The sequence below is a fragment of the Mya arenaria genome, chromosome 5 (genome assembly GCF_026914265.1).
Source record: "Mya arenaria isolate MELC-2E11 chromosome 5, ASM2691426v1".
Classification (NCBI taxonomy): Eukaryota; Metazoa; Mollusca; class Bivalvia; order Myida; family Myidae; genus Mya; species Mya arenaria.
In genome coordinates, this window is record NC_069126.1 from 1,510,449 (window position 1) to 1,528,545 (window position 18,097).

The following is an 18,097-nucleotide window of genomic DNA, read 5'->3' on the forward strand; positions in this document are numbered from 1 at the left end:
CTCAGCAGCAAACTTGACCTTGGATGGCATCGCATATTTCATTTATGATGAGGGAGATAGGAGCAACTCTGAAGTTATAGGACATGCTTGGATAATTGACACCGCATGCCAATGGACAGCTTAAGACCGGTATCTTCCATGGACGAGAGTGTAAGATAGGTTCATTCCGACCCGAGCGTAGGGTGTTTTGGGGAAACGAGGTTTACCGAGTTTCCGCAAAACACCATGCACGAGGGTCGGGATGAACCTATCTTACACGAGCGGCTATGGTAGATGCTTTTTCTCCCACCTCAGTTAAACAAAATTAAGTAAAAATGTATTTTTTGCTGGAACTCTTTTGTCCTTAGTGAAAATAATTGTGTATGGATATGCGATAGCACGTGGTTGTCATGGATATGCGCGCAGTGATCCAGTTAATGTTAATAGTCAAATCGGTCTTTTTAAATAGTTCTGAGGAGAATGAAGCATTATTTCTTGAATGGTGCGTGAAAACGGTTGTTTTATGGTGACATTTGAAGCGAGAAATAATTAATTAGCGTTCTAAATATTACCATAAGACAAGATTTCCTTTATGCTACTGACGACAGTCTTCAACAAGGGAGGTAATTACAATGTGGTGACCATTAAAAAGGAGTTCCATACGGGCATTTTATCTTCGCCCGTGGGCAAGATAAGAATATCTAGCATGGTTAAATTATTGGATCTACTTATCTGAGGTGGGAGAAAGACTCATGTCATTCTACAGAAACTGAGTTTTGATTAACTGTGATTGAAGAATTTGGAGTTACACACGCCTCTTCTCTGTAGAGTTGCTCAGGGCTGATTGAGGAAGATGTTTGTTTGTTTATTTGAGTGACTGCAATTCGCCGTCAAATCCAGATCCAGACAAAGACGACTTTAAGAAACAGAGAGAGAGATACAAGAGATCTGAGTGCGATTCCCATAGATCTTTGCACATAAACCTCTTGGTTCTTTAAGTGCTCGGTGTAAAGCACCGATACACGGGATACAACTTTCCTGGGTTGAACCAGTACTGAGTACACCATTTTCCCAGAACTACCTTTTTATGCCGAGCACTAACAAGGGAGCTACTGATACCGTATTTTAACGTATTTCGGTGTGCCGGACTGAGGAAGATTATCTGAGGCTTTACCATGACACGTGGAAACGCTTAAGATACTCAAATTCGTGGTCCCATCTCAATGTCATCGTACTGTAATACATGCTGGCTGTACGACGGTATTACCAGGGCTTCACATAGTCGTGTTGCCTCTCTCTCTCGGGTCGCTTTTTGTTTCCTTCGTATTGTAATCGAGAGGTGAAAATGCACCGATGACCACACAAGTAAATACAAGATCTCATGGCCTTACGAAGTGCAAAGCGGACACACGAAAGGTCTTTCGGCAATTGTTTGGCATGCCAAAGACTTTGCAACCGCTCCCGAAGTGGCTGCCGGAGCTTAAAACTACACCGGCGGTCTAACGATGGCTTAAGATGCCCTAACGAATGGCCCGCTGGTTTGACAAGTCGAATTTTCCTTTATCGTGTTTCCATCTGGTGTCGATTTCGGACATTGTATCGCCTGCATAAGAAAATGCTGTTGCGGTAGTTTTATTTATTTGATCCGATCCGCGTTTTGACGACCTGTTCATGTGCTTATATACTTGCTTCCCTAATCCGATTGTTTTATCTTTCTCAGCAAAGTTGATTGGCTAGAGGATTGTCCACATACAATCCAGTGAAGGCTGATATGATATTTAATGCACCTATAAACTATTTGAATGGGATCATTTTTTCTGTACCCTATTCAGTACTTGTTCTTGACTTATCACGCGTTTAAATCATTTCTCAGGTCCGCACTAAATTGTTTGGGGTTTTTTTTCAATCCATTTTTTTTTAACAAAATGGTGTTTTAATCGATTATATTGTGCTTAGTAATATATGATTGTATATTAATTGATTTATGTTCTTTTAATACTTTTACTCTCTGATTGATTGATTGATTGATCGATCGATAGATCGATTGGTTTATTGATTGATTGATTGAATGAATGAATGAATGATTGATTGATTGATTGATTGATTGATTGATTGATTGATTGATTGATTGATTGATTGATTGATTGATTGATTGATTGATTGATTGATTGATTGATTGATTGATTGATTGATTGATTGATTGATTGATTGATTGATTGATTGATTGATTGATTTGTCATATTTGATAATAATGATTTATTATGCTGTTTTAGAGCAAAAGAAACAAAAAGAAAATAGCAAGAACATTATTACAAAATCCATATGGATTCGATAATTCTTTTGAAGAAAATCTGCTCAAAGCTTCACAAGTTCAATGTATGTTAATCAACGATCTTTTTGTATAGGAAAGTGAATTACTCGAACTGAAGAGTCCTTATAGACATTAGGTCTAAAGAGACATAAATGAAAAAGGTCTAGTTCCTCAGACAATCATTTTGTTCCTATTATCAAAACGCTTTAATTATTTTGAATTGTAATGTTTTGAGTAAATCAAAGTATAATTAACTTTATCTACTAAGACCCAGTTGTCGCTGCACCTAACCACTTTTATTTTACTCTGATAAAGCAGAACAGATCCCTGTGTACCATACCCCACAACTCTCGAAATATATCTAAAGTATCTGAAATCAAAAATTTATCTTGTAAAGTCATTTCATATCAGTATAGATTAGATAATTTATATACTATATTTTCTTGCCTATTATAAATATTATGATCACTCCCGTAGTGGCTGATCGACATATTTCAAGTTCTCATTTCATAGTGCAGCATTTAATTGTTTAAATTACCTGAACCGACATGGAATAGATCTGAGTCAAAATGCATTTTTTGTTTCGTATCATCGTTGTTCAGCTCCTTATAGTGTTCGGTAAGTTTCTTTTATAACCCTTTAAAACCAAAATGTATATTACATTTGTAATTGATCTTTCAAGATATCGGTTAATCATGGCCTATGCTAGGCTATGGCGACGTTTTTTTTTGATCATGTAAAAGTATGGATCTTAAGTAGATGCATTGGTTTATCCAACCATTTGTGTTCATATGTTTTGTCAATTGAGACTACATCTGACTAGTTATTATATAATTATATGTGCATGGATGATGTTAGTTTTGTTAATGATTTCTCGAAATGTTTATTAATATTCGTAGTTTCCATCTATATAATATCATAATGTTCTTTTGACGTTCGTGTATATCATAAATTATCATTGATGTGTGTATATATGCTTTGTATTCATCTGTATATATACTAATCTCTTCACTTATGCAGGAATAAAAAAAGTATCTCTCTATCTATTATTTATAACCAAAATATTCGTGTATTGGTCGTTACTGACAACAATAACTGGCACTAGTCAATATCGCTCTTTCAATTAAACTGTGTCACATATGAACACGTGTTCTCACATTTCCATTTCATAAACTAAAAGGTAAAATTTAATGCGAAATCATTATTCCCCAAAAACGTAAAAATAATGCTAGAAAAATGAAAAAAACACATCGAAAAACGGACATGGTTGTCGTGTATGGTCTGTTTTAAACACTCGAAAAAAAAGAAGAAACACACTGTTGGTTTCAAACGTTTTTGCTCGTTGATTATTGCTTGCAGGCTCTCTTCCACAGTTGGAATGGGATGCCATAACTTAAACATTTAACAAGGGGAGAAAACTCTGACGCTTTTAGAAAATGGCTATCAGAATAAAAAAGATGGAATGAAAATAAAGGAATTCAAAAGCAAGAAGTATAAAACATGGCCAACACCGCGTTAATATGTTCGTCTCATTACTCGAGTCATAACTTGAGTAGTAATTTGAAACTGGGGCATGTTTGGCCTATTTAAATCAGACGTTGGTCAGTAGAAGTGCGGTCAGTTCGAGGTCATTAACTGGTTTCAAATAAGCAATGCAAAAAGGCCGACCTAATAACAGTGGCCAACTATTTCACAACAGATAAGTACATACTTGTTTCGATAAAATGTTTAAAATTCGAACACAGCACTATCCTGCACTATCCTGTATAAGCTCATCATGAGGGGAAGATGCGGGGGGGGGGGGGGAACGAAGCCAAAGCAATTTCTCACATTATTGACGTCTGATATGTATAAAAACTTCACTGGGTACAACATTATAGTTTATAAACAAATCATTATAAGCAGGTCAAGTGGACCACCTTTAGGTAAGAGTTGATTGTTATTACGGTGTATAAAGTAATAGTTACAGGTTGTCGATATGAAGTGTCGCATAATCATTTATTTTGTCTACGTAAATATTAACAATCTTTGACCTGTTTAGTTGTCTGTATTTTATTGTGTAAACGATAAGACTATATCTACTAAATGGGGCAGCCGCTGTTTATATCTATCGCTACACCTGATTTAAATCAACCACGGCTTACTGTTGACTTACTTTTGGAAAATACTGCCTTCTATTTGGACAAAATAAAATGTTGACCACTAACCAACCGTAATGGTTTATTGCAACACATGTCGCACAGCCACTTTCGGGTCGCTGGTATTTTTGTGAATCGGTCGGGTAGGCCAAACAAGAACTAGAATCATCGAATACGTATGCCCTGTTAGTAAGAAGGGACCAGTTTGACCAAAATTTGGTAGAGTTGTTATCTATAAAAGCATTTGACATTGACAATTTTTTAGACAGCACAAATGAACCGAATTACATACTTAATGAGAGAATAGCTTTAATAATAATCATTATAATACTAATACTAATAATAATAATAATAATAATAATAATAATAATAATAATAATAATAATAATAATAAATATAATAATAATAATAATAATGATATTACTGAAGAGGATGAAGAAGAATAATACGATCTTCATAAACTTTTAGCTTCCGATCAAAGTCTTAAATATTTAGAATGTAGTATATGTTGTCACTTGTATATTTTCATGAAATGAATATGTTTAAAATCAATAAAAATAATAAAATATATCCATTCGATTAATGGAGTTATACTGGCTGCTTTAATACAAAAATATTTATTTGTGAGTTGTTCAAGAATATTGATGTGTTTATATGCCGAACATAATAATCCGACTGGGTTATTTTGGACGCGCTGAATATTTTTAATAAAAGTCACTAGTTTGTGATGAGAAAACAGCCTGGTGTCTCCTTAAAGTACGGGATTAGCCCTCGTAAAAGATACTTTATCAAACACCAAGTTGTGTAGGGTTGCATAGTTCGAATTTGGTCACAAAGAGCAAAAAGTAGGATTCAGTATTAAACTTGTATAACAGTGATAATGTGTGTTATCACATATCAGTATGTTACGTGTTCACACACATGGATTTTCGGGTGCGAAATAAACTGCACCTTTTAAAGGCACGAAGACAGTCTGGATTTTGGAACTGGAGGAAAACAACAACATAAAAATGCAAGCTATTCTTGCAAGATATCTCCAATTAATAAAGAATAAAACTGTGCCACCAGAAAATAGTAGTAAAGAAAAACACAATCAGCAAAAATACAAAAGAAAAAACCATTCTGAAAGTGGATTGGAAATGATGTCAACATTGAATAGCATTTGTTGGCATATTATTCAAAGAAATATGAAACATAAAGCATGGTATAAAGAACCTGCGGTGTAGAAAAGGACACGTGTTTTTTTAAACATATTCCGTTCAATAACTTGTTTATAATGAAGCAATACTTTTCTTTTTTATTTATGTCTTATTGAGATGCATTGTCCAAGAATCCGTAGTAAGGGACTTCTAAGGTAGAAAAATAGCTAGTGTACTTTTAACAGTCGTGTGCACTTTAATCTCAATGTGCTGATAACAATCAAACCTGACAAAGCATGCGTTCATGACCGACTAAGTGAACTATATTGTTTAAGTGTAAAATATTAAATTCAACCCACCGTTGCTAATGAAATCAATAAAGCTGACAATAAACATGCATGATCTACCCATTTCACAATTCAAATACTGCCCCATCTCTTGAGATTACTAGAAGGTTGCGAAACACTACTTTTACGGGTACGTTTAGTGTGAACTACTTTTTGTGCACTACGTCATCAACGTATGTACATTATTCACGTTTAGAATGACATGAACGATAGCACGAGCACTGGGTTTTAAGGAACTATAAGGTTGATGTAGCGAACATACGCCTGCAGTGGATGTGGCGAACATACGTCTTCAGTTGATGTAGCGACCTCTCTATTAATATAACCCGAACACACGTCTACCGATGATGTAGCGACCACCCGAACATACGTCTACAGTCGATGTAGCGACCTCTCTATTAATATTACCCGAATATACTTCTGCAGTTGATGTAGCAACAACCCGAATATACGTCTGCAGTTGATGTAGCAACAACCCGAATATACGTCTACAGTTGATGTAGCGACCATCGAACATACGTCTACAGTCGATGTAGCGACCTCTCTATTAATATGACCCGAATATACGTCTACAGTTGATGTAGCAACAACCCGAATATACGTCTACAGTTGATGTAGCGACCATCGAACATACGTCTACAGTCGATGTAGCGACCTCTCTATTAATATGACCCGAATATACGTCTACAGTTGATGTAGCAACCACCCGAACATACGTCTACAGTTGATGTAGCGACCATCGAACATACGTCTACAGTTGATGTAGCAACAACCCGAACATACGTCTACAGTTGATGTAGCGACCTCTCTATTAATATGACCCGAATATACGTCTGCAGTTGATGTAGCAACAACCCGAACATACGTCTACAGTTGATGTAGCGACCACCCGAACATACGTCTACAGTTGATGTAACGACCTCTCTATTAACATGACCCGAACATACGTCTACAGTTGATGTAACAACAACCCGAATATACGTCTACAGTTGATGTGGCGACCACCCGAACATACGTCTACAGTTGATGTAACGACCTCTCTGTTAATATGACCCGAACATACGTCTACAGTTGATGTAGCGACCATCGAACATACGTCTACAGTTGATGTAACGACCTCTCTATTAATATTTCCCGAACATACGTCTACAGTTGATGTAACGACCACCCGAACATACGTCTACAGTCGATGTAGCGACCTCTCTATTAATATTACCCGAACATACGTCTACAGTTGATGTAGCGACCACCCGAACATACGTCTACAGTCGATGTAGCGACCTCTCTATTAATATGACCCGAATATACGTCTGCAGTTGATGTAGCAACAACCCGAACATACGTCTACAGTCGATGTAGCGACCACCCGAACATACGTCTACAGTTGATGTAACGACCTCTCTATTAATATGACCCGAACATACGTCTACAGTTGATGTAACAACAACCCGAACATACGTCTACAGCTGATGTAGCGACCACCCGAACATACGTCTACAGTCGATGTAGGGACCTCTCTATTAATATGACCCGAACATACGTCTACAGTTGATGTAGCGACCATCGAACATACGTCTTCAGTTGATGTAACGACCTCTCTATTAATATGACCCGAACATACGTCTACAGTTGATGTAACGACCTCTCTATTAATATTTCCCGAACATACGTCTGCAGTTGATGTAGCGACCACCCGAACATACGTCTACAGTAGATGTAACGACCTCTCTATTAATATGACCCGAACATACGTCTACAGCTGATGTAGCGACCATCGAACATACGTCTACAGTCGATGTAGCGACCTCTCTATTAATATTACCCGAACATACGTCTACAGTTGATGTAGCGACCATCGAACATACGTCTTCAGTTGATGTAACGACCTCTCTATTAATATTACCCGAACATACGTCTACAGTTGATGTAACGACCTCTCTATTAATATGACCCGAACATACGTCTACAGTTGATGTAGCGACCATCGAACATACGTCTACAGTTGATGTAGCGACCTCTCTATTAATGTGACCCGAACATACGTCTACAGTTGATGTAGCAACCATCGAACATACGTCTACAGTTGATGTAGCGACCATCGAACATACGTCTATAGTTGGTGTAGCGACCTCTCTATTAATATTACCCGAACATACGTCTACAGTTGATGTAACGACCTCTCTATTAATATTACCCGAACATACGTCTACAGTTGATGTAGCGACCATCGAATATACGTCTACAGTTGATGTAGCAACCATCGAACATACGTCTACAGTTGATGTAGCAACCATCGAACATACGTCTACAGTTGATGAAGCGACCACCCGAACATACGTCTACAGTTGATGTAGCGACCATCGAACATACGTCTACAGTTGATGTAGCGACCACCCGAATATACGTCTACAGTTGATGTAGCGACCACCGAACATACGTCTACAGTTGATGTAGCGACCATCGAACATACGTCTACAGTTGATGTAGCGACCACCCGAACATACGTCTACAGTCGATGTAGCGACCTCTCTATTAATATTACCCGAACATACGTCTACAGTTGATGTAGCAACAACCCGAACATACGTCTACAGTTGATGAAGCGACCACCCGAACATACGTCTACAGTTGATGTAACGACATCTCTATTAATATTACCCGAACATACGTCTACAGTTGATGTAACGACCTCTCTATTAATATTTCCCGAACATACGTCTACAGTTGATGTAGCGACCACCCGAACATACGTCTACAGTCGATGTAGCGACCTCTCTATTAATATGACCCGAATATACGTCTGCAGTTGATGTAGCAACAACCCGAATATACGTCTACAGTTGATGTAGCGACCATCGAACATACGTCTACAGTTGATGTAACGACCTCTCTATTAATATTACCCGAACATACGTCTACAGTTGATGTAGCGACCACCCGAACATACGTCTACAGTCGATGTAGCGACCACCCGAACATACGTCTACAGTTGATGTAACGACCTCTCTATTAATATGACCCGCATATACGTCTGCAGTTGATGTAGCGACCACCCGAACATACGTCTACAGTTGATGTAACGACCTCTCTATTAATATGACCCGAACATACGTCTGCAGTTGATGAAGCGACCACCCGAACATACGTCTACAGTCGATGTAGCGACCTCTCTATTAATATGACCCGAACATACGTCTACAGTTGATGTGGCGACCACCCGAACATACGTCTACAGTTGATGTAACGACCTCTCTATTAATATGACCCGAACATACGTCTACAGTTGATGTAGCGACCACCCGAACATACGTCTACAGTTGATGTAGCAACCATCGAACATACGTCTACAGTTGATGTAACGACCTCTCTATTAATATTACCCGAACATACGTCTACAGTAGATGTAACGACCTCTCTATTAATATGACCCGAACATACGTCTACAGTTGATGTAGCAACCATCGAACATACGTCTACAGTTGATGTAACGACCTATCTAATAATATGACCCGAATATATGTCTGCAGTTGATGAAACGACCACCCGAACATACATCTACAGTTGATGTAACGACCTCTCTATTAATATTACCCGAACATACGTCTACAGTTGATGTAACGACCTCTCTATTAATATTACCCGAACATACGTCTACAGTTGATGTAACGATCTATCTAATAATATGACCCGAATATATGTCTGCAGTTGATGAAACGACCACCCGAACATACATCTACAGTTGATGTAGCAACCACTCTATTCATATGACCCGAACATACGTCTACAGTTGATGTAGCGATCACCCGAACATACGTTTACAGTTGGTGTAGCGACCTCTCTATTAATATTACCCGAACATACGTCTACAGTTGATGTAACGACCTATCTAATAATATGACCCGAATATATGTCTGCAGTTGATGAAACGACCACCCGAACATACATCTACAGTTGATGTAGCAACCACTCTATTCATATGACCCGAACATACGTCTACAGTTGATGTAGCGATCACCCGAACATACGTTTACAGTTGGTGTAGCGACCTCTCTATTAATATTACCCGAACATACGTCTACAGTTGATGTAGCGACCACCCGAACATACGTCTACAGTCGATGTAGCGACCTCTCTATTAATATCACCCGAATATACTTCTGCAGTTGATGTAGCAACAACCCGAACATACGTCTACAGTTGATGTAGCGACCACCCGATCATACGTCTACAGTTGATGTAACGACCTCTCTATTAATATGACCCGAAAATACGTCTACAGTTGATGTAGCAACCATCGAACATACGTCTACAGTTGATGTAGCAACCATCGAACATACGTCTACAGTTGATGTAACGACCTCTCTATTAATATTTCCCGAACATACGTCTACAGTTGATGTAGCGACCACCCGAACATACGTCTACAGTTGATGTAACGACCTCTCTATTAATATTACCCGAACATACGTCTACAGTTGATGTAACGACCTCTCTATTAATATTTCCCGAACATACGTCTACAGTTGATGTGGCGACCACCCGAACATACGTCTACAGTTGATGTAACGACCTCTCTATTAATATTACCCGAACATACGTCTACAGTTGATGTAGCGACCATCGAACATACGTCTACAGCTGATGTAACGACCACCCGAACATACGTCTACAGTTGATGTAGCGACCTCTCTATTAATATTTCCCGAACATACGTCTTCGGTTGATGTAGCGACCACCCGAACATACGTCTACAGTTGATGTAACGACCTCTCTATTAATATTACCCGAACATACGTCTACAGTTGATGTAGCGACCACCCGAACATACGTCTACAGTTGATGTAACGACCTCTCTATTAATATTTCCCGAACATACGTCTACAGTTGATGTAGCGACCACCCGAACATACGTCTACAGTTGATGTAACGACCTCTCTATTAATATTTCCCGAACATACGTCTACAGTTGATGTGGCGACCACCCGAACATACGTCTACAGTTGATGTAACGACCTCTCTATTAATATTACCCGAACATACGTCTACAGTTGATGTAGCGACCACCCGAACATACGTCTACAGTTGATGTAGCGACCACCCGAACATACGTCTACAGTTGATGTAGCAACAACCCGAATATACGTCTACAGTTGATATAACGACCTCTCTATTAATATTTCCCGAACATAAGTCTACAGTTGATGTAGCGACCACCCGAACATACGTCTACAGTTGATGTAACGACCTCTCTATTAATATTTCCCGAACATACGTCTACAGTTGATGTGGCGACCACCCAAAAATACGTCTACAGTTGATGTAACGACCTCTCTATTAATATTACCCGAACATACGTCTACAGTTGATGTAGCGACCACCCGAACATACGTCTACAATTGATGTAGCGACCACCCGAACATACGTCTACAGTTGATGTAGCGACCACCCGAATATACGTCTACAGTTGATGTAGCGACCACCCGAACATACGTCTACAGTTGATAAAACGACCTCTCTATTAATATGATCCGAACATACGTCTACATAGCATATAAACACATTTTGTAATTTTGGGAGAAATGGTCAACATTCGAGCAAAAGTTTTTACATTCGAATATTACTGTTATGGTTCGTTATGGTACTTGAACATGCTTTTGAGCAAAGTTCTCGTTTTTGTCGACTTGTTTTGCTGTATGTCGGAAGAATAATAAGAAGAATAAGAAGTGTCCAAGATGCCTAATGCATCCAGTAATTCATTTCTTGCTTCGTAATATACACAAATGCACAAGTCAAAATGGTGGATGTGCCTTTAAGCTTCAAGCAAATACATTGTGTATTTACTTAATGAGCTTCAATTTGTGTTTTTACTTAATGAGCTTCAATATAAAACTTATCTACAGACACATTCGTTTTTCCATTCTAATATCTACTTTTTAGATTTTAAAGTTTTAAATTGTTTCGACATCAATTATTGGTCAAATAAGCAAATACATTACATTTGGCCTTTAACATAATTTAAAAGACAAACTTACGGTATACATTTTTTATTGAAACGGATCGATATACTTTCACAGAATTCAATATTTAGCATCATCTCATGTGTTTGCACTTCAGCAAAAGGCCAGCGATGTCCTTTCAATTGGTTCGGATACAACCAACAGAGCAAATGTTACCGGTTTTTCACTAGCGATGGAATGTCCTGGAACGACGCAAGGGGGGTGTGTCAAATACACGGAGGAGATTTGCTCAGGATCGACTCTGCACAAGAACTGGTACGGGATTATTAAGAGAAAGTTTACCTTCTCAGGCTATTGTTTACAACGACTTGGTTTGCGAAATATATGTTAAAAACATATATACCTCAAACTTAGAACAGAAAATATTGCCAGCATTTTACAAATTGTGTGTGGGAAGCATATACATGTACATGCGCGTAATCATTCACAATCCTTAATAGCATACAGTGGTGTGCTGTTTCAAGTATGATTAAGTATCGGTTATTTGTATGAGTATGACTGTCAAACATATTGGTATTAACATTGGTGAAGTTGATCTTTACAAGCCAATGATTTTTTGCCCCTTTAAGTTTCCAAGTGAACTTTATATATCAATATGGCAGCAAACAAATGCTGAGATTACACCGTGAAGCGCATTTAAGACAGAAATTAGCCCTTGTGAGAAAGGATTCAAAACCCTTCTAGCTTAGTTTAGAGCCTAAAGCATAAAATGGTTACAAACATTCATTCAACTTCCAGCTATATGTTATAATGAATTGTGCTTAGTGAGGGTTTGCACGTCCTTAAATGTCAAAACTTGTATCCTATAATTCTTTTCAAACTCTGAAAAGTGATATTGTCATGGGAAGAAACCTAAAGGGAGACTACTGCTATCAGTACAATATCAAGTGCTCTGTAACCTTAAGCAGTTATGTCCCTTATTCAATTTGTAATTGTGTCCCTTATATTTAAAGTTGTCATTTTCTTCATTGAAATAAATATAATATCGAGTAGAAAGCATGTCTTGGAATGGACAATTTATTATGGCTGTTACTTCCAACAAGTAAATAAAATATAGTAATAAAATGCATAAAACATGAAATGCCAGTACTGGCTAAGGTCGCAAATCCGAACATTAATGAAAATTAAAATGTAACGTGCGACGTTAAACAAGGCCAGCAGATTCCTGTTTAATTTAAAGTTTTGAATTGATTTTTTTTCATTTAAAATTTTAATGTTTCATGTTTAATTTGCAATATTGGCAATACATTATGGACTATGAAACATAATAAAAAAGGGTATTGAAAGATAACAATTTGCACAACTGCATCAAGTCAACATGTTCATTAGTTATGCATATGATAGCCATATGTTCTACTTCTTAATTGTATACACTTTGGTCCATTTTTCTTTTGAATCCAACTCAACATTGGTTGTTTTCGGCTAGTCATATGGAAAATATTCTCCTTCATGCGTTCTTTATAGTTAACGTGTTTACGTTGTTTTAACGTTAATGACATTTAACTTGCTGTCCTAAAAGACCCATACTAAATAATAGCAACAGCAGATTATATTTCATTTTATCTGTCTCTTTTCTGAAATATCACACCCTATTTTGTTTTACAATGCTTAAGAAAAATATCAAACTCTTATAAGAAAGGTGTGAAAAATGTCTTTATTTGTAAATCATCAATTATAGACTTCAAAAAGACACGGATTTACCGATTATAAGATGTAAAACTACCGTAAATGACTGGGTATTAGTAACGCTTTTTTCCCTCAGATTTCGATGCAAAAAAATGCCTGCGTATAATACCCAGTAACAATTTTTTTAACTTTTTTTCTGAGGTCGATTTCAAGCCGAGAGTTTGTTTAGATTTATGTAAAAAGGGATGTTACTCGCGTCATATTGATCGAGTATATACGAGTTAAAACGGCAGTTGAAGATCGGGATACGGTATATTGTAAGACGTTTATAATTTAAACACAAATATTTTTCGATTAAAGTTATTCAATATTATTTTGAATAATAAATTGAATTGAACAATAATTAAACTTGCATATAAAAAAGCAAAGTTGGGCACTGTCAAAATATTTTTTGTCAGTTGTACTCGAAGGTGTGAAAAACTCAACTGCCTTTATCCTGTTTAACATACCAATACTACATACTGTTGCGATAATGGTCTTGTTTTTCGCACTTTGTCTCATTCTTTATTCTTTTCTGTAGGTGTTGACATTTTGAGAACAAACCCGTACAATATAAGGTTTTTGCATAACTTAACTTATCATTCTCGACAGTTTATCATTGTATGGTTTTAAAGATAACCATCGCCATTTTCACGAAAAAAATATTTTTTTGTCACTGTCAACAAACATGGTGGCCGAAAATGCCAGACGATTTGACATCTTTTCTATGCGTCTTTTAACCAAAAACATAGATTAAAAGTTTTTTCTTGGACTTTTCACAGATTTTTTCCCCTGCGTCTAAAAACCCCTACCGTCTTATACCCAGTCATTTACGGTAGTAAGTTAATTAGGGTTGATTTGAGATTGCAAGTCATTCAACCAATGTCTCCTCTGCAGAACAGCTCTACTCAATTATGGCTAATACTAAAATTGTCTAAAACTAAATTTTCCATTGAAACATACATTATAAAGACTGGTCAACTTTATGACCCCCATAAATTCTGTATTTCTTATCTGACTAAATCTAGCCATTCGTCCAGTAGATAGATAATTGCTAATTGCTAAACAAGCTTATGTCTACGCTACTTTTGCACTGAGAGGAGAAATCGATAGAGATCGCTATTAGCCTGATAAGCTCCAAAGTTGGCAATGTCAGAGAAAAGCATGCTCGACCCTGAAGGGGTCCGCTGGTCTTTATATACAGTAAATTCTCAATCCACAAAGAGCCCAGGCTTTGCTAATTTGCATATTACCAACCAAGTAAACATACATACTATCAACATACTTTAGTCTATAACAGAATGTTATACTATGAACGCACATCTGCCGCCTACAGCAGACCGTTACAAAAATAAACCTTGGAGGAAAAGTGCACCTGGTGTGGGGCTCGATCCCATAGCCGCTGGAACACTAGCACGGAGCTCTAACCAACTGAGCTTACCAATTCACACCCCTAAACTAGGCATATGGTCATTAATCGCTCGTGCATGGACATTTTATTTTTATGTTCTACTTTTAAAAGAAATTTATGTTAACCAGTTTTCCTTTTTTTCTAAAAAAAGCACCTTATACTTGTTGTAAGAAATATATTGCATTAAGCAATCTGGGCAATCTTGTTCCCAATCACATGCACATAAACTCATTGTCTCTTACATTTCAGAACTATATTAATAATCAGCTCAAATACAGACAGCAGCATAATCATGTCCCAGCTTCCAACTGGTGGATAGGCCTTAATAATGCAGAGTACATCACATCCTGGACCTGGGCAGACAACACACAAGTTGGCTCATTTATGTTAGTGCTTACATATTTATTTATGAGACAGGTTTTACAGGTATTTGTTGAATTATTCGTTTTAAGCTTGCATGTATTTTTGGAAGAAAGTTCAGGTTTTGTCACTGCCTTGGTGTCATTGGCTGCATCTGCAGTGGCGTTGTGCAAAAAATCTAACCTTTGTCAGTGCCCAAAAAATGTTAAGATATTTACATGAAACTACACATGTACATGTAAGTATAAATGCTATCAGCGAATTCTTGTGTAAGTTGTCACTCAGTCTTGTAAAAACACCCCACCTACTGTACCTATCTTAATTTTCAGTACGGCAAAATGGGCCCGAGGTGCTCCAAACAACGCCAACGGCTCTGAGAGATGTGGCGAGATTGTCAATGGAAACCAGTTTAACGATGAAGATTGCAGCGATCATAACAAATTCATTTGTTACAGAGACCGGGGTATATTGTATTTTGTATCAGATGCTTTAAAGAGACTTGCTCACGTTTTAGATTAAAACGTACTACAAATATATATAATATCGTAGATAGTACTTAAAACTCCTGGTATTCTGATAAGGAATCAGATACATTATATGTCTATATGATAACATGACTTGTCTATTTGATAATGTGCTCTATAGATCCATTCTCTTATTATTTATTGACAAACATGTAAAACATAGCTTACGGCTCATTGCCCTTTTGGCATTTAAAAACACTTTAAGACAAAATTGGCCACACAGTTTGGGAAAACCACAATGCAGCCAATGGGCAAAGGCCTCTTATCAACTCATAATCAGCAACAACAACAACAACAGGCTTTAGGATTATACTCTCGCTCAATTTCAATGCAGGTGTTCCATTGTTGTGCGATGCCGATCGTGGCTGGCAGTCCTTGAATGGAGCTTGTTATAAAGTCCAAACAGATCACAAGACGTTTGCCCAAGCAAGGTAACATATTTGTTTCTATATGTGTGACATGTACGGCTTGATTAAGCTTTGTATTGAATCTTCTTTGGAATCAGTTTTATATATACAAATCTTAAAGTGTATGGCATAGAAATAATATTTGGGTAAAAAAACAACAATATAATAATTAAAAAACTTCATATCAATCCGTCTCAGCTCCATTAACAAAATCAACACTGTAATACAAACAGGCATAATGGATACTCTTAGATATCATGATTTTGAATAAAAAAGTGAATCTGACAAACACTTTACACATTCATTTAACAGATATATGGACTATTTAAAAACAATCAGAGGGCAGTGCTCTTAAAAAATTTCACTAGGTGAAAGGTTAAATCTTTACCAAACTATTTAGGCTTGTAGAATGAATTTATAAATTTTACAAAGCCGGAGCTTCTATGAATCTCTGTTATTTACAAGGAGAAATATCTTATAGAAATTTAGCATAGTGATTGAAATCTTCTCATGATTTTATGGCCCTAATGCATGTGTTGGAAAGTGTTCTGAAAGCTTGCACCATGCAGGAAAAAGATAAAATACATGTTTTAAATCTTCTTCTTTGAAGTTGCCAACTGTAAACTGCATAATTTAATAATGTGATCAGGACAGAATATAAATATTTTATTTAAAGCATTATTATATATGTATTAATTACCACGGTAGATTTATACTAAATTTTGGTTTTGTCAATCTTTGAACTGTGCTCCTACATCTAACAACCTTGGTGTTCTTGAAAATAAAATGATTTCAAGGTACTGTAGTCTAGCAACAAACCATAAGGTGCTTTTTTGTTCCATGTTTGTAGTTTAAATATAAGGATGAATAAATTATTTAAGGTGTCCGTTGGTCAAATTTGTATGTCAATATATGGTGAAGATGTTAAATTATTATTTCTGGTAACCTATCAAATTTTGGTAACATGTAAAAAGGTATTGCCTGCTGATTATCGTAAGATTTAAAATAAATGACTGAAAATACATTACAAATAAAACTTTTGCAGTTTATACCTTTGTTCAACTAAAATTGAACTGAAATTACCTATTTTGATACATTTATAGGCGAAAACAGATTGATTGTATTTTATTTTAACTCAATATGTCCAACATGTTCATTCTCAACACATAAAGCCAGTTTAAATGATAAAAAAATCCTATCTGGGTCACCAGTCATCTAAAACGCCTAGATTTGTACGTCAGATGTCTTAATATGGTAATACTTATTTACTTTCCATTTCAGGCAAGTGTGTAAGAGGCAGAACTCTGACCTTGTGACCATACAGAACATAAATGATCAGCAAGCCATGCATGACTATGCTGTTACCAACCACCAGCCTTTCTGGATTGGATTACAAGCGCTGCATGTAAGTGTGCTTGGAATATGAAATGAAATTAAATACTTTCTCTTATATAAACTTGTTGAATGTCCATAAATCTAAGATTGTTAAAGATATTTACATGAAATTTGCAGCACAGGTTTACAATGAAGTTCCTTATATATAGGGATGAGCTTGGTGGTCAGTTGGTCTGTTGATTTTTACATGCAAAAGGCAAGAAGAGCTTATAGTGATGGCGTAGTGCTCAATACAGTCTTGTGGTTTGATTATATCTTAAACAAATAAATACAGTAGAGCTCGGTTTCTTTCCTATACCAGCCAGATCTGCCTATGCATGAATGAATTATGGCCCTTGAAATGCTGCGGTATTTTTAAGGGAGACAATTTGTATCGAGTGGAGTATAAAATTGCCTTTGTTTTA

General features: G+C 36.8%; 1 protein-coding gene across 1 annotated transcript in view; it reads left to right on the forward strand.

The window, feature by feature from the left end:
* The first annotated feature begins 2,774 nt into the window (after positions 1-2,774).
* The window catches only part of LOC128235316 (macrophage mannose receptor 1-like), a 60,370-nt gene continuing 45,047 nt past the window's right edge, over positions 2,775-18,097 (forward strand). Inside the window, exons 1-6 of the mRNA XM_052950131.1 lie at positions 2,775-2,908; positions 12,029-12,186; positions 15,257-15,393; positions 15,697-15,830; positions 16,226-16,322; positions 17,580-17,703. Coding sequence (XP_052806091.1) covers positions 2,860-2,908; positions 12,029-12,186; positions 15,257-15,393; positions 15,697-15,830; positions 16,226-16,322; positions 17,580-17,703 — 699 coding nt within the window. The 5' untranslated portion in view covers positions 2,775-2,859. The remainder of the gene's footprint in view (positions 2,909-12,028; positions 12,187-15,256; positions 15,394-15,696; positions 15,831-16,225; positions 16,323-17,579; positions 17,704-18,097) is intronic.